This window comes from Dicentrarchus labrax, unplaced genomic scaffold (assembly GCF_905237075.1).
Source record: "Dicentrarchus labrax unplaced genomic scaffold, dlabrax2021, whole genome shotgun sequence".
Taxonomy (NCBI): Eukaryota; Metazoa; Chordata; class Actinopteri; family Moronidae; genus Dicentrarchus; species Dicentrarchus labrax.
In genome coordinates, this window is record NW_026136714.1 from 9,988,795 (window position 1) to 10,011,034 (window position 22,240).

The window sequence follows — 22,240 nt, forward strand, 5'->3', positions numbered from 1 at the left end:
CAACCCAGCTCATGCGTTGAATCATGCATGAAGTTTCTGTGTACACAGTACCAGTAGAATCGTTGTATATAATATTAATCATCTCACCCACATGGAATTTAACATATATATTTTTTATTTTGTATTAGAGACGGCCTTGTGTGGGTGTTCTGTTACCTCACAGGAAGAAGGTTCCAGGTTTGAACCTGCTGTGCAACTGGACCCTTTCTGTGTGGAGCTTGCATGTTCTCCCTGTGTCGGGTTTCCTCCGGGTGCTCCCACAGTCCAAAGACATACAGGTTAATAGGTTAATTGTTGACTCTAAATTGCCTATAGGTATGAATGTAAGGATGAATGGCTGTCTTTATGTGTCAGTACTGTGTTGAACTGGCGACCTGTCCAGGGTGTACCCTGCCTCTCGCCCAAAGTCTGCTGGGTACAGCTCCAGCTATCTGTGACCCTGCAAAGAATAAGCAGGTTATGATAATGAATGTATGTATGGAATAGAAACTTTGTGAAATGCAATACTGCACAGGCATGAGGTTTTAGCCCTAGAATAATCTAAGCCAATTTTCTCAGGCTCAAGCCCAGACCACGCACAATGGAGAGCAAAAATTTTTTTGGGCCAAATCTCAACCTTAAAACTTTTTAATATAACTTGTCCTTTCTCTGTGTCTTGTGAGGTGAGTATTAGTTCTTTTTATTAACAAATGTTCCCCTTTATCACCTGGCTAAATCTTCCAATGAGGGTTTTCCCAACAAACTGACTTTCTAACCATCCAGAGACACACACATTCAGAGTTAACTAGCTGGCAAGTCTTAACGTGTTCACTTCTTCTACTGCACAGAAGTGCATTTGTGTAAGATGAAATGGGACAAGGGGAAAACATTACTGCACTGCATTGTAATTTAATTACGGAAAATTATACTTAATTGTGACATTTAATGTGTCACTGTAATAGTTATGGTTTAGGTCTAAACCTGGCCCAAATATGTCAATACCCTTAGGTCCTATTGAGGTTGGGCATAAAGACATATAGTGTGAAAACCCAGTGACAGGTTTCATTTAGGCCCACTTAGATTTTTTTGTCACTTGAATTTATCAGTGATTGAGTCTCTTATGTGCTGGGAATGTTTTTCTACCCAGAGGCGGATGAAACCCATTCAAAGCCTATTGTGTAATTTAAGAAAGCTTCAGGATTTGCCCAAAATAAGGCTGAAAATAAAACAAGGTTGTTTCTCTCCTGCCATCCCTCGCCCTCTTTATTTCTCTCACCCACTCTTGAGATTGTTGCGCTCCTGCTCAGTAACCACTGCTCTAGTTCCCACCAGCTCAAACAGAGCTCATTTCAGAGAGTAGTACTTGTGAGGGTAGCAGACCCAAGATAAAAGTTAATTAGGACTCTGGCAGCAGAGGATCAGACAGAAAGAGGGACAAAACAACGGAGATGGTGTCAAAGGAATAACTTGACATTTTGGACTTCAGTATTTTCTTCCTCATCTGGCTCACTTCATGGCAGACCAAAAATCCCCTTGTTGGTACTCGAGATTCCAAAATGATGCTAGCAGTGCTGGCATTTATCATTAAAACCAATAGGCAACACTGGCTGTGAGCTAGCTCATTAGTTTGCAACCAAAGCCACTGGTTTCAGGGAAGAGTACAACACTAATGATGTGTTTTTATGTTAGCTCAAGAACAAATTAAGATTTTTCTTTCTTTTCATGATGTAAAAGAATCCCTAGAGAGGACAAATAACACACCAACAAATCCCAAATGTTGTTAAATCTTGTTAAGATTAGGAGGAAATTAATTGTGACAAAATATGGGACCCACAGGACAGCAGAATGCTGAAAATAAATTCCAAAGGGAGAAGCTGTGGTGAAGAATAGGATAACAGATAGGAAAAGATGGAATGAGAGTGTTAAAGACCATCATCTTGAGGTGGAGTTTTGAGTAGCATTGTTGTGATAAAGCAGAGATAGGAGAAACAATTGCGTACTCTGTGTGAGTATGCGAGAGAGAGAGAGAGATAGAAAGAGAGAGATGGAGAGCAAGAAGAAAGCAAGAGAGAGAAGTATGGTCAGTAATGTGTCTGTAATAAGGTCAGGGGCAGAAGTCCATTATGAAACCCCCTTGAGGTTCTATTTATAGTGGCCTAAGGAGGGAGGGATGGAGAGAGTGAAGAATATAGAGAGCAAGTGAGATAGCAAAAGGAGAAGAGTTTGAGATGAAGAGGTAAAGGAGGGAGGAGAGAGGGAGGCTGAGAGAAGGAGTTGGAGGAAGGCAGTGAGTGAAAAGATGCCAGAGAGCAAAGCAGTATTGGGAAAGATTGAAGATGAGAGCGGGAAGTGTGGAAAGATGCCAGAGAGAGAGAAAAAGGAGCAAAGGATGGAGGGAGGACCGGGAAGGAAAAGAGGAGGAGTGGAAGACAGCAGGGGAGAAGGAGAGTTTGGCTCGGTGAGGGAGAGAAATGGAGTCGTGCGGTCGGAGGGAATGAGGGTGTTAGGGAGGGATGGTAGAGAGGAGGGATAAGAAGGCAAGACAGTGAGTCTCCAGATGGAGAAAGGCATGAGCAGTGAAATGTCTGATCCAATTTTATCTTTAGCTCCGAATAAAATAGTCAAAATATGGGAAAATCTTCAAATGAAATAAGCCTATAAGCTGTTCTTTATCATTTGAGTCGAGGCCATCTTTATTATTTTATTGTGTGCGTGCGTGTGTGTATATGCGTGTGTGTGTGTGTTTGTTGTGCCAGGTTTTCCTCACCAAATAGATCATCTACAAAACTATGCTCAGCATGGTGTTTTAATTCCTTTATGAAAGAAACAGCTGTAGCAATGGGAAGCCATAGGGATGAGGTGATAGGGGAAAGGAAGGACGGAAAACATGAAAACACAGATGTATCAGAGGAATTTAAAGGATGGAAAAGAGGAGACACTAGTCTTGTACTAAGTGGCTGTGTGGGTAGGGGTCCATGTGAAATGTGCCCCTGGGGAAGTGACCGAAGAGAGAATGATGGCTAAATCTATGTCATTCCTCCAAAGCAGAATGAGAGTGAAACTAGGCTGCAAGGAACAGAAAATAAATCATTGAAAAGTACATGGAAAACGTGAATATAAACAGGTTTTCTGAAGTAATCAGGATATACCAAGATGAAAAGGAGAAGAGAGACATTTTGGGCAGATAAAAAAGAGGTAATCATAAAGACAGACCTGTGTAGAGAGATAGTGACAGGTAGAAAATATGCAGACACACACACTGAACACAAAGAGAGCCAGGTGGATAGTGAGATGTTGATCATAGAGCACAGACGTACACACCAACCAGCCAGCCATACTATCAGTTGTCAGCCACCCAGTAAAACATTATCCTATCTCCCTGAAAATAGAAGTCCTTCCCGGCCAATGTTTTGATATTCTAATGCACTGCCCCGCGCTGACTGCTTGTATTAATAGCGATGCTGAGCTGTGATAGTAGAACATGAATGAAAGCGAAGCCTTGCTTTTCCCTCAGGCCTGGGATAAGGGAGGCAGAATCCATCTGGAAGATAACATTACACAGCAACTCGCACAAGTTTGTACCCCCACAAGCTTACATAAGACTATGCATATGAATGAGATACTCCATCTGCATGTGGATATGTGTGGCGTGCATGCATTTGTGTGTGTAATACATGGTGAGACTTACATTACAGAGCTGATAACTGATCTTCATGATTGTTGAAATGAAAGTAATTATTTTTCTGTGACTGCCCCTGGGTTGCCCGCTTTCTCCTTGTTTTATCTGTTTTTTTTTAGTTTGTTATGGTGTTACCGCAATATTACTGCATTACTCAGTTTCAGACAGACCCTGTGATTAAACAACTTTGAAAATGACACTTGATGATGATTTGCAAACTGCAATCCTTTGTTTGTCAAAAGAAACACATATTATGCTGTGAATGTGTTTGGGCTAGTCTTGGAAAGTTGGATATGAGTTTGGTGTAGTCTGGTTTTTACATAGCGTGACTGAAGAGAAGTACAGAAAATAATCTGAGTAATGGGAGATGGGACACTTGCCCTACATGGCTTGCCATAATTGGTTCTCACACCAGGGAACTAGTTTATAAGGAGATAGTGGAATTAATTTTGAGGACTGAAGCAGACTGGATCTCATCTGGCCACCTGTGACATTTAAGGTTCCACCCACGTACCGGGTCATATGAAAGACACATGAAAAACTGTGACCAAAGCCTCTGCTCTACCGCGAAATGGGGGAATCAAAGATTAACCCCTTCTGTGGACCATCTTGTGCTGTCCAGTCAGGTGTGTCAATACACCAAAGCTGACTCGCATCACAGTAACTGAAGATAAGCGCTGGCTTAAGAGCCATTTCAGGACAAACGAGGCATACTTGCTCCCCAGTTCCTCATGTGGAGCCACATACTATATACCTTCCCCCTCTCTCTGCCTCTCTCTCCTTCTGAGCATAGTAAACTGCTTTCCAAAAATCAATCATGTGGAGTGAAGAAGAAATGGCTGAAAAGATGCAGAAAGATGCTTGAAGCAAGGAAACATGCTCAAGGGTAGAGCGGAAGAGGAGAGACAATGATAGAGGAAGAGAGTGAAGCTACAATAATGCAGCAGTTGTCATTCAGGACAACTACAGATACACATACAGTTCTGTGAAGTTGTGTGTTTGTCTGTGCATGTAGTATTTGGCGGAGGCAGCCATGAAAAATAGCAACCAAGTGATCTCACACTGCCTACCTGCAAACACCCACTCATCAGCTGCTCCTGTGCTGTATGTGTCCTTGCTTAAAATGTAACTGTGCCCAATTCTATATACGTGTGATGTATGTCCAACTGTGAGTGTGCTAGTAAATGTCTCAGCCTGACTCTCAACCAAGGAGCGTCTGAGATGGTGTTTACGCCTCAGGTCAAGTGAAGAAATGTTTTCTTTATGATAAATCTCTTTATTCCTTAACCCCTTTCATCCTTTTATAATTCTTGTTTCATCTGGAGCTTTGTGACCTCATAATATAAAACCTATTAGTGAGATTCAGATCCTTCTGATTAGCTAAATCGGCTTTTAAACAAAATGACATGTTTTTGCAGTTCATTGGTGTGTTGCAAAAAACTATTTTCTGGCAAATAATAGTATGCTTAATTGGAGCTTGTATCAAAGACTGCTGAAAAATAAAGAATAGTTATGGGATCATCAGAGGCAGTAGGCTTCATCCCCTGAAGACCAAGAATGCCAATCGACCGACCAATCACCCAAAGGCCATGCTGCTAGGACGGATGGAAACAAAAACAAAGCTTAATAAAACAGTAGTAACTGAAATAAGGTTGAAAATGTAACTTTCAACTGAAGCGTTCTGTCAGACATAAGCCATAACATGAACTTTTTGACCAAAACAAGGTAATTAGAATGGAAATACACAGGCATGCACAAACACAATTGCTAATTGATCAGAGACTGAAGTTATTATAGACTCATATTGACCTCTGTAGCCTCCAAACTGCTGCCATAGAGCATTAATTACTCACCTACTGTATGCATATCCAGATCTACAAGATACACTGATATGCAACTAGGGTAATAAGATGCACGGAACATCGGCATAAATACGCATGCACATACAAATTCATAAACATATATCATTGCACAGACTTACAGTATGCCTGTTTAAAATGCACATTGACAGCCCTTCTTCCACCCACACAACACACACACACACACACACACACACACACACACACACACACACACACACACACACACACACACAATCACACACACACACACACACACACACACACACACACACACACACACACACACACACACACACACACACACACTAATATGCACTTTGTCTATGCTCTGACCTGATAACTGGAGGAAAGGCAGCTTCTAGAATTATAATGTGGGAATAAATAAAATAGGCATGTCACAGACACAATTTGTGTGTGTGTGTGTGTGTGTGTGTGTGTGTGTGTGTGTGTGTGTGTGTGTGTGTGTGTGTGTGTGTGTGTCTGAGGGTTTTGTATTCATATACTGTAAGTGGCTGGAGCTGAATGTGTTGGCATGTGTGGCTCTTGTGTGATTATTCAGACTGAATTAACTGGCCTTTACCCCACAATGTTCATGAAAACATTTTTAACAAGCAGTGATGCTTCTGTAATGGAAAATATCAAAAAGTTGTCAATGTTATTTCTTGCTTAATGTGAATGCTACTATAGCTACTGTAGCCATAAGAATCAAATAACAATCTGATTTAAGGAGAAAAAAGACCTAAGGAAGGAGTATATTACATGGTTTCTTCATGAAACGTTACGACTTCTCTCTTGCTATTTCTGTCTTAATATTTGTTTTTTGTGTGTTCAAAACTCACCCCCAACTAAGGAGTCTTCATACTGCATAGACTCGATTACAGTACACGCTATGTGTCTTAACGACTAGGCCACCAGGATACGCCAGATTTATCCTTTTTTTCCCCTTTCTTTTACAAATCATGCCCCTCTTGGCTCCTTTCTTAACTGAGCCCAGCTGTGGCCTTAAAGTGTCACCCCCTCTTGCAGGCAGGGTCATAAATCTAGTTCCATGCTTTAGCTGGGGCCTTACATGTCACACACAATGAAAGTCTGAGGACGCCAACCAGCTGTCACTGTCTGCTCCCATATTGAGATACTCTAGCTTTCAACTACTTTATGCTATTATGAATTGCCTTGTATAGCCCTGAAAGCCTGGTGGGTATATAATTGGCTGTGACAAGGAGTGTGCTGTGCATGCTATATTATATCTTCCCGGGGTTATTTCTGTCATGGTTAACTACCCAGTCTTTGAGGAACTCCTCTCCAATATTCAACGTTCATTTGTATTGGATTCAATCTAAAACCCCAACAAGTCTACAGCTAAATGGGCTATTGGAAGAAAATTTGAGAGGCAATGCAATATAATACATTTCAACATAACCACAAACTACAGGGGAAAAGTGACCATAGAATCAATACCTCTTAACAAAAAGTGACCATAATAATCTTCATAAAGACGTGATTTAGTGAAGGGTTGTTGTATATATATTTGCATTAAACTATGTTTTCATATTTTAGTTCTCCTGAAATTTATACTCAAATATATGTAAATTCAATGATCCCTTAATGGAGTGATTAAGTTCTCTCACTTTGCATGTCTACTCGTGTCTTGAATAATGTGGCTTTTATCAAAGTGCCGATTGAGGACAAGACCCTGATTAAGTTTTAGATAGATGCAGATGATGTTTGGTCGCCTGGTGTCTCATTTCAAAAGGGATATGACACACCAGGACATGGTGTCTAATTCCCTGGCATGCTATGTCAAGTAGTTCGACTGACTTAACCCGTCCTTGATCTGTTCTTTATAAACAGATTTTACTCTGGCAAACGCACACCCCACACACACACCTGCTTACTGGCAGTGTATATTTTATCATGAATTTTGTGAACCAACATAACTTTGCTGGTCCTTGCTATATCACCCTCATCTGAAGCACTTATCACCTGAAAACAACTGTGGATAAGAACGATGGGCGAATTAGAAGTGTGTAATTACTGAAAATAATAGTTTTGTGTCCACTGGCAAAGTGTTCCTGAATACCTTGACATAACAGACTCAAAAACAGGCTTTGCAAAAATATATGCTGCTGAAAGGATTACCAGTAAAGGACTGAAGAAAAAAAAACATTATTATTAAAATAGATTTAGAAGTCTCATCCATGACCAACAGAGATATTCCTAAAGGTACAGTAGCATGCAACATGCTGCTATCAATAATATTTTAAATGCCTTGATAAATAGAAAACGTCTAACTCTCTGCTCAGCGACCATGGATTACAGGTAAATAGTGAGGAAAAACTGGGTAAACAAACCCTTACCCACACGTATAGCTATTGTTTAGATAGTGCATGAATAATTAATTAGTGGAAGAGGAAACACTTAAGAAAGTTGAGACATGATCCTCAATGGAGTGTTTCAAAATAGAGAATTACCAAATCCATTTGTTATTTTCTTCAAGCAGTAATCTTGGCAAATTATGAAAGAGATGGAGAGGAAGAAAGAGGGACAGAAGAAAGCAGGCACTTTATGGTATTCATGGAGTGAGAAAAACACAAGAGCTGCCCTATAGGTGAATAGCAGATAAGATTATTCAGTTTCTACCTCTGGGTGTGTGTGTGTGTTTGTGTGTGTGTGGGTTTCCACACACTATGTGCTGCATTCCTGGGTCTACTCAAGCTTGTGTGTGTGCGTGCATGGATAAAGGATGAAGATATGCTCTTGTGGGTTTGCTTGCATGCTTGTGTGCCTTCTGTTTGCATGTTTTTCTGTGCCTGCACATTTCTGTGTGTGTGTGTGTGTGTGTGTGTGTGTGTGTTTTCCTGTGTGTCTGTCTGTGTGTTTGGGAAATGGGCAGCATCATATATCTAATTCCAGAGCAATGATATACTAGCTCCCTGCTGTCCCATCATCCCTCACTCACTCTCTTCCACCTCTCCCTCAATGGCTCTCAACTCCCTAAACCTTTTCAAGATTCTAGTAGGTCTATTCAATTCAATGTGTTTATAATAAAGAATAAAGGTGTGTATGTGTGTGTTCTGGGGGGTGTTTGTGGGCAGGAGTTCTGGGCAATATGAGCGCCAAGAATTGGTATTTGTATTCTCCTGTGTTTGTGGCATAATCTGTGTGTGTGTTTGATGGAAAGAGAGTCAGAGAGAAAGATGGATACCAAAAAAATCATAAATATGTGAGCCCATGTGTCTTTGTGTACACAAATGTTTTTGCACATTTGTGTTTGTGTGGCTGGGTTTTATTTTTATGGGTCTAGAAGTGTGAATTTGGCTGAAAGTGTCTGAGACAGATAGGGATCGTTCCAGCTTTGTTTTTTTAGTTGTTCGTGTGTGTGTGTGTGTTGTAAGAGAAGATTAGGTGTGAAGGGGTACTGGTTTTAAGAGTTTGTATGTCTATTTACGGTGTGTGTGTGCCTGTCTTGCTGTTCGCGTCTATGTTTTCGCAGCTGCTGCTGATTCTAACTAGCTGATAAGAAGTTAAGAAGTATGATCTCATGATTTCCACGGCTACTGCACTGATACACATCACAGACCACTTACTGAGAACACAACACCCTAGCACACACACACACACACACACACACACACACACACACACCACCCCCCCCCACACACACACACACACACACACACACACTCACACACACAAAACCCACACTCTCACCCATGTGGCATTTTGACCCTATATGGCTGCGTTTGCTGTAGGTCGCAGACACGGTTGCATACGTCTGAATTCCTCAGTCTCTTGAAAACACTTATATTACGAAATATATTAGAGCGCTACGTATCAGAATTGCTATTAAAGGGATAGTTTGGATTTTTGGAGTGGAGTTGTATGAGGTATTTATCCATAGTTGGTGTATAAACTACAGTAGAAGCAGACAGGAGTCCCAGCACAGATGTTAAAAGAGAATTCATATCATTGAAGTGTACACTATAGTGGGAATATTTTCACCACTTTACTTTGCTGACAGGCAGCCCTTTCCGACAGGAAACTAAAGAGTTTATATCACTCCATGTTCTCTTCAAAGCTGCCAGACCCCTTTGAAAAAAAAAAAAAAAAAGAAAGTAATTTAATACATTTAATTTAACATTTAAAACTGGAGTTGCTGGTCCACCACTGACTCAATCAGTTAGTTTGTTTGTGTAATTGTGTGACTTTGGTGTTTTTTTAAAACATTAGATCGGATCCAAACGAATGTTATTTTCTGTGGATCAAGGCAGCAGTAGACCAGCAACTCCTTCATCGTTCTATGAGGCAAAATTATTATTATTTTTTTTTTGCCAAAGCAGTTGGGAGAGAGCGATAGAAACGCTTAAATATCCCTTCAGAACGGGCTGTCTGACAGGTAAAGTATTGAAAATATCTGAAATATAGCGCACTTGTTATTTTTAGGTGGGTCTTTTTTCAGGTGGCTAAAATATGTTTTGCTGCTGCCCCCATCCACAGGGACATATAAGTGTGAATATTGGTTGTCTAACATAAAAAGTATTAACTATATCATATATAAGCATATCTCAGTCTTTCAATCTTTTCACTCTTCACAAGTAATACAGAAAACACACAAACTCTACATAGACCATTAGGAGCTGGTAAGACTATTAGGAGTTAAAATAGAAAATACTGGAAGAGACAATTCAGCAACACAGCGACAATGTAGGAACATGCTCCTATTGTCCATAACCATGAGCAGCCTCTTTTTCTATGTTATTTTTACAGTAGAAGTCAATTCAGACCACGTCCACTAATGTTAATAATAGAATCCCTTTTCATTATATATTTCCTTCCTCAGTCTACCTCTTTCTTTTTTTTCCCTTTGTCATTTATCCATCAATCTCTCTATCCATGTAATAGATCAGTTCACGTTGTCTGTGACACTTGAACATGATTGGCCATCTCTGATGACAACATTCCTAGCAGATTTACGGACATTTATTGGTTGGGTTTGTAGGTTTTCTAAAGTGGGCAAGTCTACAGGCCCGAGCAAGGGAATAAATGTGTTTTTTGCCCCCGGTACATATTTACTGCATACCATAAATCGAATCTGGACATTGTTCTGCTACAGCCATCCATTATTGATGACAGCATTCAGGCAAGACGTTTATGAGCTGGGCTGTTAGGATCAGTAATTCACTCTGTCAGGAGATAAGGAGAGAGGAGTGGGGGCAAAGAGCAGGAGAAAACAGGAAGGAAGAAGGTTTAGGAAGGGGGAAGAGGAAAACAGATGGGAAACAAAAAGTGTAAGGTGTGGAAAACCACAGAAGCAAGGATGGCACAGAAGAGAGAAAATAATAGGCATTTATGAAGAAAGCTTTTATTCATGGAACATTTTCTCTCCATCCCTCCCCTTTTCTCAATTCCACCCACCCTTTTCTCTGGCTATCATGTTTCTTGTGCCAATCAATATTTTATAGCTGTCGCTCCAGAGCAATGAACCCCCCCCCCCCAAACCCCCAGCTTTCTGAATGACAGATGAGGGTGAGAATGGGTGTTGGGGCAAAGTGAAAAGCGGGAGCGGTAGGAGGAGAGCAGAGTGGTGGAGACACATAAAGTCACAAGAAATGGCAATGAAAGAGGGGAGGCAGTGCAGCAAGTGAGAAAGAGGCTGACTTAGAACAGGATGAATATGACACTGGATAAATAACCAAGTGTGGGAGAAAATTTCCCACAGATAATGAAATTATGCAGTGAAAATGTCTACCAATTTCCATACTCTCAGAGAACTAATTACAGAACTAAGAGAGAAAATGTCAGCTTCATGACATCAAAGTGGGCACACTGCCTACTCATTTTTCCCTTATTTGTGTCTTGTTGTTTTACCTAAGCTGCTTTTAGCTTCTAGCCCACAGCACACTGCTATTCTCCAAGATAAGGACCACAACTACACACACACGCACACACAGTTAGGGCACAGGGATGTAAGATTGTGTATGTGTGCACAGGCGTATAAATGCGCAATTATGTGTTGCCTTTTTTTGTCTATTGTGTGTTTGTTTTTGTTAGCGGCGTTTATGTGTGACTGTAACCATGACACATTAGGGATAAAAAAAAAAGGGTTTGAACCTTGAAGCTGTGTCAAAAATGCCCCGTGTGTTACAATTTTCCTGTGAGTCACAGCTCTCCAGGTGAGGCAATCACACACAGGAGCACACACACACACACACACACACACAGACACACACACACACACAGGAAAGGTCCAGACAGTCCTAAAGAAACTGAATGATGATGGAGTGGACGGAAATTACAAGTTAGAAGAAAATGTACTTTGTGTTTGTGTGCATGTGTGTCTATCAGAAAGAAAGAAAAAAGAAAGAAAGTTCTCTTCCCCTCCCTCCCACCTGCTCTTGTAATCCTCTGTGTTTTGGTGACCTCGGCAACCTGGTGACAAAACATTCTTGGGGTCCCTTTGATTGAGGCCACGGGTGGGCGTGAAGTTGGACAGACTGAAAAGACAGTGGAGGAGAGAGAGCAGGATGGAGGAGGAGGAGGATAAAGTTCTTGGTGGCCTCAGGATTGGCCAAATGAGCACTCTGTTCAGTTATTTCTTCCAGTCTGTCTGTCCGTAGGCTACTTCTCCTGCTCAATTCATTCTCTACTGTCCTATATGCAGAAAATATTGGTTAAAAGCATTTTAATCGAATGCCTTATGATTAGGATTACTTTGTGTTTTCTCAGCAAAAACAATTAATTTCAATGAATCGTAGGGTTAATGAGTTGACTCGCTAGGGCAAAGTAAATTAGTAGGCCTACAAGCTCTTTCTTCACGTTGAACTTTTGTCAACATTCACCCCTAAATTAGCACTGTTGACCAATAGCAAGCCATCCTGGCAGCACTGACCTTTCAGGAAACAATGAGTCAGAGATTTCTAAAATGGCAAAAGCTATCATAGCTAATTTATTCTGTCCACATTTTTTTTGTAGCCACACCTGTCAAAGTATGCTATGAAATGCTCCACAAAAGATGGATGGTTTGCAGACAGTTATGAGGCAGGAGTCAATAGAACAAATAGGCTGACATCTTTTAAATATATTGTGTAAACTTATTGTAACATTAGTTATCAGGCTAACTGGCAGCAAGTTTCTTCTCCCTCCATTAACTCTATGAAATGTTGTACAGTTCTGAGAACAAAATGGGGGGACTAAGCGGCCCAGGACAGAGAAAATAGAAAGAAGCTCAAAGTGCAATTGTGACTGACAAGTGTGCTAGCCCTGCGAGTAGTTTACCAACTAGCTGCAAGTTTTTAGAACCAAATACTACCAAAGAAGTGCAAGTGACTTTCACTGTGCCACTTTATGGTGTGACCTTATGATCTATTTATGAGACTTACAATGGTGAGATAGTGGTGTGTGTGTGTGTGTGTGTGTGTGTGTGTGTATAGTTTGAAGCCTTCATTATCTAGCAGCATTTATATGTATATGTTTTTAAACCCCACTTGTGTTCTCAGTAAGTGTCTTTTGAGATTTTATGCATGTGAACTTAAACTCACACAAAGTGAATAAACATTTTTTTAAGTAGTTCAATTCAATTAAATTCAATTTTATTTGTATAGCGCCAATTCATAACAAGTTATCTCAGGACACTTCTCAAATAGAGCAGGTCTAGACCGAATTCTTTATAAGTCTTGCTGTTAAGTGTGCATTTTTGTTTGTGTGTCCAGGAAGGGTTGCAAAATGCGTTTTTTAAATTAGGGTTTGTGCATTGGCTGCTCATTAAGCCTCTACAACCTATGGCTACCCATAACACCCTTCACTGTGTAGGATTGCAGAGACGCAAAAATCTGTATCTTTTTCTTACTAAACTGACTGATGGCCAAAAGGTTTCCACAAATGGACACAACAGTCAGGTGCTGATTAGAGGAGCATTTTATGGCTCAGTGGAGGAAAATTGTTCTCTGTCCAGGTCACCGGTTTGAGACATGGCAATTATTAGTGATCAAATGGGAACGACATTGTCTTTCACACACTCAGTTTAGGGGACAATGCTGCTCACTGATGTGAATCACAAAACGATAATGAACGATTGAAAGAATGCAGCACTTCCTCCCTGAACCAACTTCTGTCCCTGTTAGGCCTCAAAAGGAGTCAATTAAACAAAGACTGATGGAGCTGCGAAAAAAAAAATCTCTACTGAATAGCAGTGACTGTCATAAATTGAACCTTTCTCTTTTCCTCTCCCCACAGTGAGAGATGATGACGATTTCCTGAGTTTGAGCGAACTCCCGGAAACCTTCCCTTCCGACCCACCGGAGCCCTTGCCTCACTTCCTATTCGAACCTGAGGAAGGATACATTGTCAAGAATAAACCTGTCAATCTCTACTGCAAAGCAACGCCTGCCACGCAGATTTATTTCAAGTGCAACAGTGAGTGGGTCCATCAGAAAGACCATACTGTGGAAGAGAGGGTGGACGAAAACTCAGGTGAGTGAAGTCTAGCAGTCACATACACACAAACATATACACAGATCAAAACAGAGATTTACTTAGAAGTGCAGTAGGAAGTGGACGGATAAGATCATACTGTGAAAAACGTTTGGGAAAAGACATGAAATGTAAACTGTGGGGATGTAGGGAAAGTATTCAGTACAGGGACTGTCAAACTTTATGTTTAAGTCGAGACATTTTTGACAGAAAACAGTCATGGTAAAAGAAGCCTATGACATGTTAAATACTGTTGCATGTCAGTTCACACACAGGAGAACAGTTTTCCTTTAAAAAAAAAAAAACACAGTTCAACTCAACTCAACAAGAGTAAAAAAGGTTTTCTGGGTGAGAACATAGCATTCATGCATTGCCAGTGTTGGCACTTTGAATTTATTTCTACAACAGATGTTGCTTCCCAGACTGTTTGTACTGTATGTCTCCCAGTGAGCAGGCACATTAAAACGTACTTTAACATATCAAAGGTGCACAGGTGTAAATCAACTCCTTATTTTTCCCCTCTTTACTGCGTACTTCCTATGTGCTAGACACGGATGATATTTCGCTCTGTGTGATATAAAAATGTCACTATCCAGGAGACATGGCCAACTTTTTTCCCAGTTTGTCTCATTGGTGCACTGTAAGCAAACAGGTTAAACCTATTATTCAGCTGTTTAGTTATTTGTGCTGAAGGCTGGGTCACATGTCAGGCGTGTATACGCAGCTGTCCCTCTACCAGTGCTGTACTGTCGATGTTCACAGGACAGTTTAATGGGATCCACAGTGATGTACTGGACTGCAGCCAAACTTCTACACTTGTCACTTGACAGCACACAGTATTACTCTGCTGGCTAGGTAATGATGAATCATGCTGTTGTGCTTTGGCAGGAAGACAAAGACGTACACAACCTGGTTTCTTAGACTTAAGGTTGACATGAGCTGAGCTTATGGGTCTCAACCTGCTTGTTAATGAACCTGAGTCCCCAGAGCGAGTGATTAAACACAGGTTGAAAACTCCTGATATATAGTGCATGCTGAATGAAATACACAGAGTGGTCTACAGTAGCACAAATCAGCATGGTGGGGGTTTGAATTGCCTTGGTTTTTTTCTTGAGGCAAGTGAGCAAAATAGATAGTATATATTTTATGTCCTCACTCTTTGATATTTGTCAGTGTGTATATTGCATTGCAATTGTTAGGAAGCATAACTTTTCAACTCAAGTTGACACACCGACTTGCCCACCAAAGATTTCCCCTTGTAATACAAAGCAGACCCTGGAGCCAAACATTGTGTTGTGTATATATATGTGTGTGTGTGTGTGTGTGTGTGTGTGTGTGTGTGTGTGTGTGTGTGTGTGTTCTTTGGTGTGTTGGTTGCTGAGTGTGTCTGCTACTGTGCTAAACCCAAGACAGAGACTGAAGCAACTGAGCAGTACAGTTTGATGTTTCCCCTGATTCAGCTGTCACACATGAATAGTCAAGGAAGAGGCAAATAAATACAACAAAACCTGCGAGAAGTAAACATGAGAGAAGTGAAACAACAGGTACAGAAATAGAAACACACACAGAGAGATGCATACAGTGGCAGAGAATAGAAGAGAGAAAAAATAATGTCTATGTAACCCCTTAATAACTGTCTTAAACTCTGTATAACTTGATGTCGTATTTCTTTTGAATAGTTTTCATCTCTCTCCCTGGTTTCTCTTTGTACTACATCTTCTACTACATCTGAATATTTAATCATTGCCCTTACTTATTTTTTTCTTTAACGTTTTCTCCATTTTCTATTCCTTCTCTGTCTCTCATGTAATCATCTCTTCTGTTCATTCATATGTTGGTGTTTCAGTGTTTATGTGCTACAGTAACGTAACCCAGGCATTTTACCTGGCCATAATAGAAGTTACCCAGGTTAAACTGACACCTTATGTGTATCTACAATAAGCAAAACAGGTAACCTACTTACGACCTATATGTGTATCTAAAATAAGCATCCATTCTTATCCGTCCATTCTGTCTTTTCACTTTTCTCCTCCCATCCCTCAGTGTTCAATACTGACATCATGCGCAGCTGCTAGTCATTTATTAGTCTCCCATCAGCCGTTCATTTGCTAGCTGCTGGATTCCAGACAGTGTGTTATTGAGAGGAAATTCTGTTTAATTAACGACCCATGGATTTAGGCTCATACTCATATGTATGTGATGGCCACCATGAGGTCTTTCAAGGATTAGGATCACCCATTCAGCCATATAACTGACAAACAATCTGTGTATTTAGATCGTCAAGTCCAATTTATTCTTGACATTAGTTTTGATGGTTGTCTTGCAGCCACATTAACCGTCTCATTTTGTACAAAACTTAAGTTTTATAATTTCATTTTCCAGTTATCTATCTGAGTTGAAAACCATCAGGCCTGGTTTAAACCGTATATCTTTTAAATGTTTGGGCTGCTTAATATGTGCTTTAATTTATGCTTAATTTCTATTGTACAAAGCCAGCATAATGTCACTTAAAAAAAAAGATTGGCTGCTTGCTCCTTTGTACTGCTCCAGGACATTTAATCTCTTAAGCACACCATAATCCATACAGATATACACATAAAAATATAATGAAAAAAAAAAACACATTCAGGCATTATGCGATATTTAGAGCTCTTGAGGTTTGAAGATCCCTGGAAATGGAGCATTTTCCAGGAAAATGGTGCTTCGCGTTTTCTTTATTGTTACTCGTTGTTATAAATATATTTGAATTTGTAATAAAAAAAGTTTGCTGCAACTGTATTATTTTGATATGGATTCTGTTTTTCTATTAGCTAAAGTTATCATGTCATGCCAAGTCCAATAGTGATATTATAAAAAAGAATTGCATCATGACTTCACCACCATCACCTTGAACAAAAGACAATGGGATTATAAAAGATTACTATATACATTATGCAACATGGTTCTGGTGAATCACATAAACCTACTGTAGGTCTGTGTCTAGTGAATGCACAGTGTGTATGCACTGTTTATCTATTTATCTGTGTGAAAACCTAAACTCCTTAAGCTGTTTTCTCCTCTTTGTTTCCTGCTGTTTCACAGACACAGCTAGAAGCTATGGCCCCCATACTGCTTTTATTATCCCTGTCTTCATGCTTACTCTCTTCCTCTCTGTCCCATCTTCTTTCTTTCTTTTTTCCTTTTCTCTTTATCTTCCTTTCTCCCTGCTGCATGCTGGTTTGTGCTCTACTCTAATTTCCACTGACTGAAATCGGAGGGAGCAGAAGCAGATAAAACCTGAGCTTGAGAAAGAAGAAGTAGGGGATGATGGAAGGATGCTGATGGAGGGTGCCTTTGAGAGGGCTGGAAAGGCCAACAGATATCAGGGAGTCACGCTGAGGAGAAATGTGATATGAATCCTGCTGTTTTCTTTCTCTTTCTTGCTCACTCTCTCTTTCCCCCTGTGTTTCTCATCCTTTTTTCCAGGGACGAGAAAGTCAGCTTAATCACTAAAACACAGCATTTTTTTTATCTTGGGGATCAAGATAAAAGTTTAAAAAAAAAGTAAAAATGTCCACACAAAAGTTAGAACATAAATGAAACAAGTTTGAAAATATTTTGTGCCAAACAGCTTCCATATGTGGTGGCACTACAGTCCATTTGTAAGGTTGTTAATGTCAAACAGAAGGATGGAAATAGTGTTTTTCTTTGTCATATGAGGGGAAAGTACAGAAAAACAAAATAGATTGGAGCAATTAGGGATTAGATGATGGCAAAGATGAATTTAAGAATGTTGAATATAAGTAATATGTGGAAGACAGGTGAAAACAGTGTAGTATAATTAGACACAAACTCAAAACTCAACTTAACTGTTTTTTTTCTATGAAGCTTGTAATGCATCACATAAGCCTTCATAAAGCATGTCTGGAATTGTTCATAAAGACAATAGAACATTTTCATGGCAGGCATTTTGACATGTTTTGACAAGCAGGATATGCACTGGTGTAATTAATAACATTAACAAAGACTCTTCAGACATTTCATTTAGTGTTCCCATGTCTCCAAGTATTGTGCATGCTGGCTCACTGGAAAGGATTAGTGAGATACTTACAGACATTAGCAACCATAAACATTATCTGTTCCACCTCTTCTTCTCCTGCTATGACAACTCAAAATGTCTGCCATTAGATATGTTATTTGCTTGTAATTTTTAGTCAAAGTTTATAAGATGCAGGTCACTTTAAAATAAAATCTAGTTTGAATGAATACAAACATATGTTCACACAAGTTTTGCCCCTAAACCATTTCTATGAGGAACAAGGCAAACAATTTTTTAAAGATATTAGATTATACATTGACAAGCATAGCGAGTCTTTGAAATGTCCTCTCATTCAGGAAATTGATTGATAATAAAACTGCATGGAAAAATAATGCAAGCAGCATAGAGAGATATTAATAGACCATGATGACGATAAAGTGATGACTTGTAAAATGTTCAACTAGCGGAATGCTCCCAACTCTTCCCATCTTTTTCTCTTTCCTGTCTGCTTTTCGCTCCCCACCAATTGTAAATCTTTTGTGTTCTATTAAATTGCACAACTGCTTCGCTTAAGTGACAAGCTAACATTACAATTACGTTTTAAAAAGTGAGCGAACAGATAGTTGGATTGTTAATTTAGGAACACACAAAGCAAGGCATCATTTGCTGTGCTAATACTGAGAATTTTGAATTCAAACAAGAATGCAGATCCTTTTTTTACATTTAAATTTGAATAAAAAGCTTGCCTAATAAGGTGTTTTGAGCATCTTGTTTTCTTTATAATAGATAGAAAGTAAAGCTATGGGAACTTCATGACAGTTCAATAAATTACTTGAAATGCAGTTACATGGGGCCTCATCTGTAGGGTGGGAAAGCTAGGTGAAGGTCACAGGCAAGGATGAGGGGTGGTGAGGGAATGAGGAGGGGGCAGCAGGATGGCCTAGGGGTTACTAAGGTCAGCTTCCAACTGGAGGGAACCGGCTTGATTCCCTAAGCAGCTCCATTGCCTGTCACAGTATCCTTGACAATCACGGCTAACTCGACCTACTGCTGGGTCTCCACGCCAGCCGGCCCCCTCCCTGCACCTCAGCCAAAGCAGGAAAGGAACATTTAATAATGTACTTAGAACCAAAACAACCTTCCTCCAGACAGGCACCCTTAATACACTAGCATTATTAGCAGTGGCATTTGCTAAAACATACTAGCCATAACCGCCGTCTGAATGAATGTGATTTAAGGTGAAAACCAGCATAATTTTTCTAGATTGCATATCTTATTGTGAAAGGCATTTCCAGGGTTTGCTTAAGCCACGTGCGTACGACCTCAGTATATCTCCATTAGCCTTGAAGTGTGCTAATGACATATTGTGTACTAGGTTACTTACTTTGTCTCCATTAGCCAAAGTGTGAATGGTTATTAGTCTGCTAGCGCTGACCTGTGACTTCACATCTACACACGCGCGCACACACACACGCATTATTGGCACGCACAGTATTGGCTTGGGTGATTTGTGACCTCTTTCCCTCCTTTGCTGCCATCTCACTCGTATTGATTTTTTCTCGTCTTTTCCTTAGTCTCTCCTCCCTTCTCTTTCTCCTAATGTTTCTCCTCTCCTCTCTCTCCCGCTCCCTGTTTCTGGCATCATTCCCATTCTCCTCTACCGTCTTTCCTCTCGCCCTCACCTTTTTCCTCCTTTTCCCCATGTCCCATCCCCTTTGCTCTCTTTCTCTGTATCTTTATATCTGTCTCTCCCTCTCTTTTTATGCTGAGATTGTTCCATTTCAATTATTAACAACCATCAAGATTTATAAAGGAGTTCAATTAGCTGCTGTGCCAGTGACTCCTCATATGCAAGACAGCTCTGTGTTTTTGTCTATCGATTTTGTACGTATATACAACTGTGTTTATTGGCTGATTGTGTGTGTTTGTGCATGGGTCGGATAATGTTTTGTTTTGTGTTAAATTGTGTGTGTGTGTGTGTGTGTGTGTGTGTGTGTGTGTGTGTGTATGCTTATGTTCTTCTGTGTGTAACTGTTTGTGTGTGCATGTTTGTTTGAAGTAGACTTTCTTTGGTGTCCTGAAATGTCCTGGTTCACTGGCTCTGTAGAGCGGCTGGAGGACAAGTGTGCGCGCTCAATGTCGTTCACATGTACACGCATGCACATACACACACACATAGGAAAGGTATTCAAACATGGACCAGGAGGACCTGTGATGATCAATCAGTGTCAGAGTGGGTGCCATAAAGAGAGAGTGTGTGCACATACACATACACACGTATCTGTGCACACACAATCTACTGTATGCGTAGTGAGTGTTCAATTGGTCACAGACCGGTGACTCTGTTCTGTCGATGTCCTGGATGAGTTCCCTCCGTAGGCGAAGAACTCAGTCAACCCTTGCTCCCCGCTTTTCTCACAATGCCTCTCATCCTGTTGTCATTTTACTTTTTCAATTTCATTTCCCCTTTTCTGTCTCCATCCTTTACTCTCTTTTCTTATGATATTAATACAGTCATTCATAGAGGGCTTTCAGGTAATGTAACATGCCATGTCCTCAGATCTTGAGCACTGACTGCAAAATGCTTTTCTAAGTGTACGACTCAACTGACTCTGTCAAACTGTGTGATTTTGGTTTTGCATATTGCTTGCATACTATAATCTATTTCACATAATAGCTTGTGTATCTTGTGCAGTAAATAGTAGCTACAGGTATTGCGTCGTTTAGTGTTTTCATGATGGTGGTGGAGAGTGATCATTTAAAATGTTAGCCAGAAATGTCCCATAGGCGTTTGACTGTAATTACATAGGGGCCAGTTTCACAAAGACAGACTTTGACAGCTCACATCTACTTCAGGTAGATGTCTAAATTCATTGCACAAAGCTGTCCAGTTCCTAAAGTAGGACTAATGTGCCAGAAATAATGGGTAAGCAAGACTTTTTCGCAAACTAAGAAACATGCTCAAGCAATTGCGTCACTATCACTGAGCTCCCTTCACTCCAGCAGAAAATATTTGACTGGGAAAGTTCAACTGTTAAAAAAAAAAAAAAAAAAAAAAAAAAAAAATCAATAATTTTAAAACTTCAGCACAGTTTAAACTTGCCGCATAGTTGAGATGCTGTATCTTAATTCCGTGTAACTATGTCCTCACTGCTGTGTATTTCCAGCTGGTTATTGCAGTCTCTAAAAACTCTTTCCCTTTGTGTGACTTGTTCCACAATATTATTAGCAAATTATGAGCGCTCTTTGTTTTCTTATCTGGTGCAACTGGTCTTTGTGCTGAGTTATCCTGGAGGAAACTTTTTAGGCTTAATATAAGTTAGTCTCTATTTTTTTAAACTAACTTGCATTTGACCAAAGGCCAAATTTAAGACTAGTCCAACACAATTGGCCACTGGTGACCATGAAAGACATAGCATAATGATTCACACCTTTTCCATACTTATGAAACAATTCAGTACCTCGTCCCTGTGTGGAAGGATCCACATATGTGATGTTTCTTGACTTGTTTATTCATGTTTTTCGTTTTTAGTATAACCCATCTGTAGATATTCACAATATCATCTATTAGCCTTTGAGAAGCATGTATATAAGTTTTACACAAGTATTTAAAAACTGGCTGATGTAATCTATACTTTTCTTTTCGATTACTGCCTCTAGGTAAAATATATTGTGCCATTAGCCGATTTTAGCCATCAGCACTGTCTTCAAACTTTCACACTGGCTGGTTTTAAAAGTAGTGACTAAGGTAAGGTAGCAATAATCACCGTAGGAGGTTTGTGGTGAAGCTTCAAAGCCTGAATTAATCCCTGTGGGGAAATTGCGTTTTCACTTGCAGCTCCTCCACAGGAAGGTCACAGTCCTGGGTCAGTTACTGAACAACATCCCTGGAGCTGGTTGGCATTCAGTGAACTGCTCACAAACACTTTGGCAGCTGGGCAGATGTTTGTTAAAACGGAGACTCAAACTCGTGTCTCTTCATGTATCTTTCTCATTTAAATACAGGAGAGAACATGGCTCTGAAGCAGTTTCAACAGAAATGGAGGAGTATGCAGTTCACAGATGTTGTATTTGTTGCAGGGTTGATGGTGTTATTGTGTCCACCCCCTCCATGTATCTTTTTCCGACCTCATGCTTTTGTCTTTTGTCAGACTCTCTCCCTCTGTGGCACTGATGAAATAATAATAGCCAGTGTTGACTTTTTCTTTATCCCCGTTCCTTTTCCCTAAAGGC

At 40.1% G+C, this 22,240-nt stretch overlaps 1 protein-coding gene across 2 annotated transcripts in view; it reads left to right on the forward strand.

Annotated features, from left to right (window-relative positions):
- Positions 1-22,240, forward strand: part of unc5ca (unc-5 netrin receptor Ca) — a 183,682-nt gene that overhangs the window by 74,971 nt on the left and 86,471 nt on the right. For both annotated transcript variants that reach the window (XM_051421607.1, XM_051421608.1), the window contains exon 2: positions 13,753-13,989. In XM_051421607.1, coding sequence (XP_051277567.1) covers positions 13,753-13,989 — 237 coding nt within the window. The remainder of the gene's footprint in view (positions 1-13,752; positions 13,990-22,240) is intronic.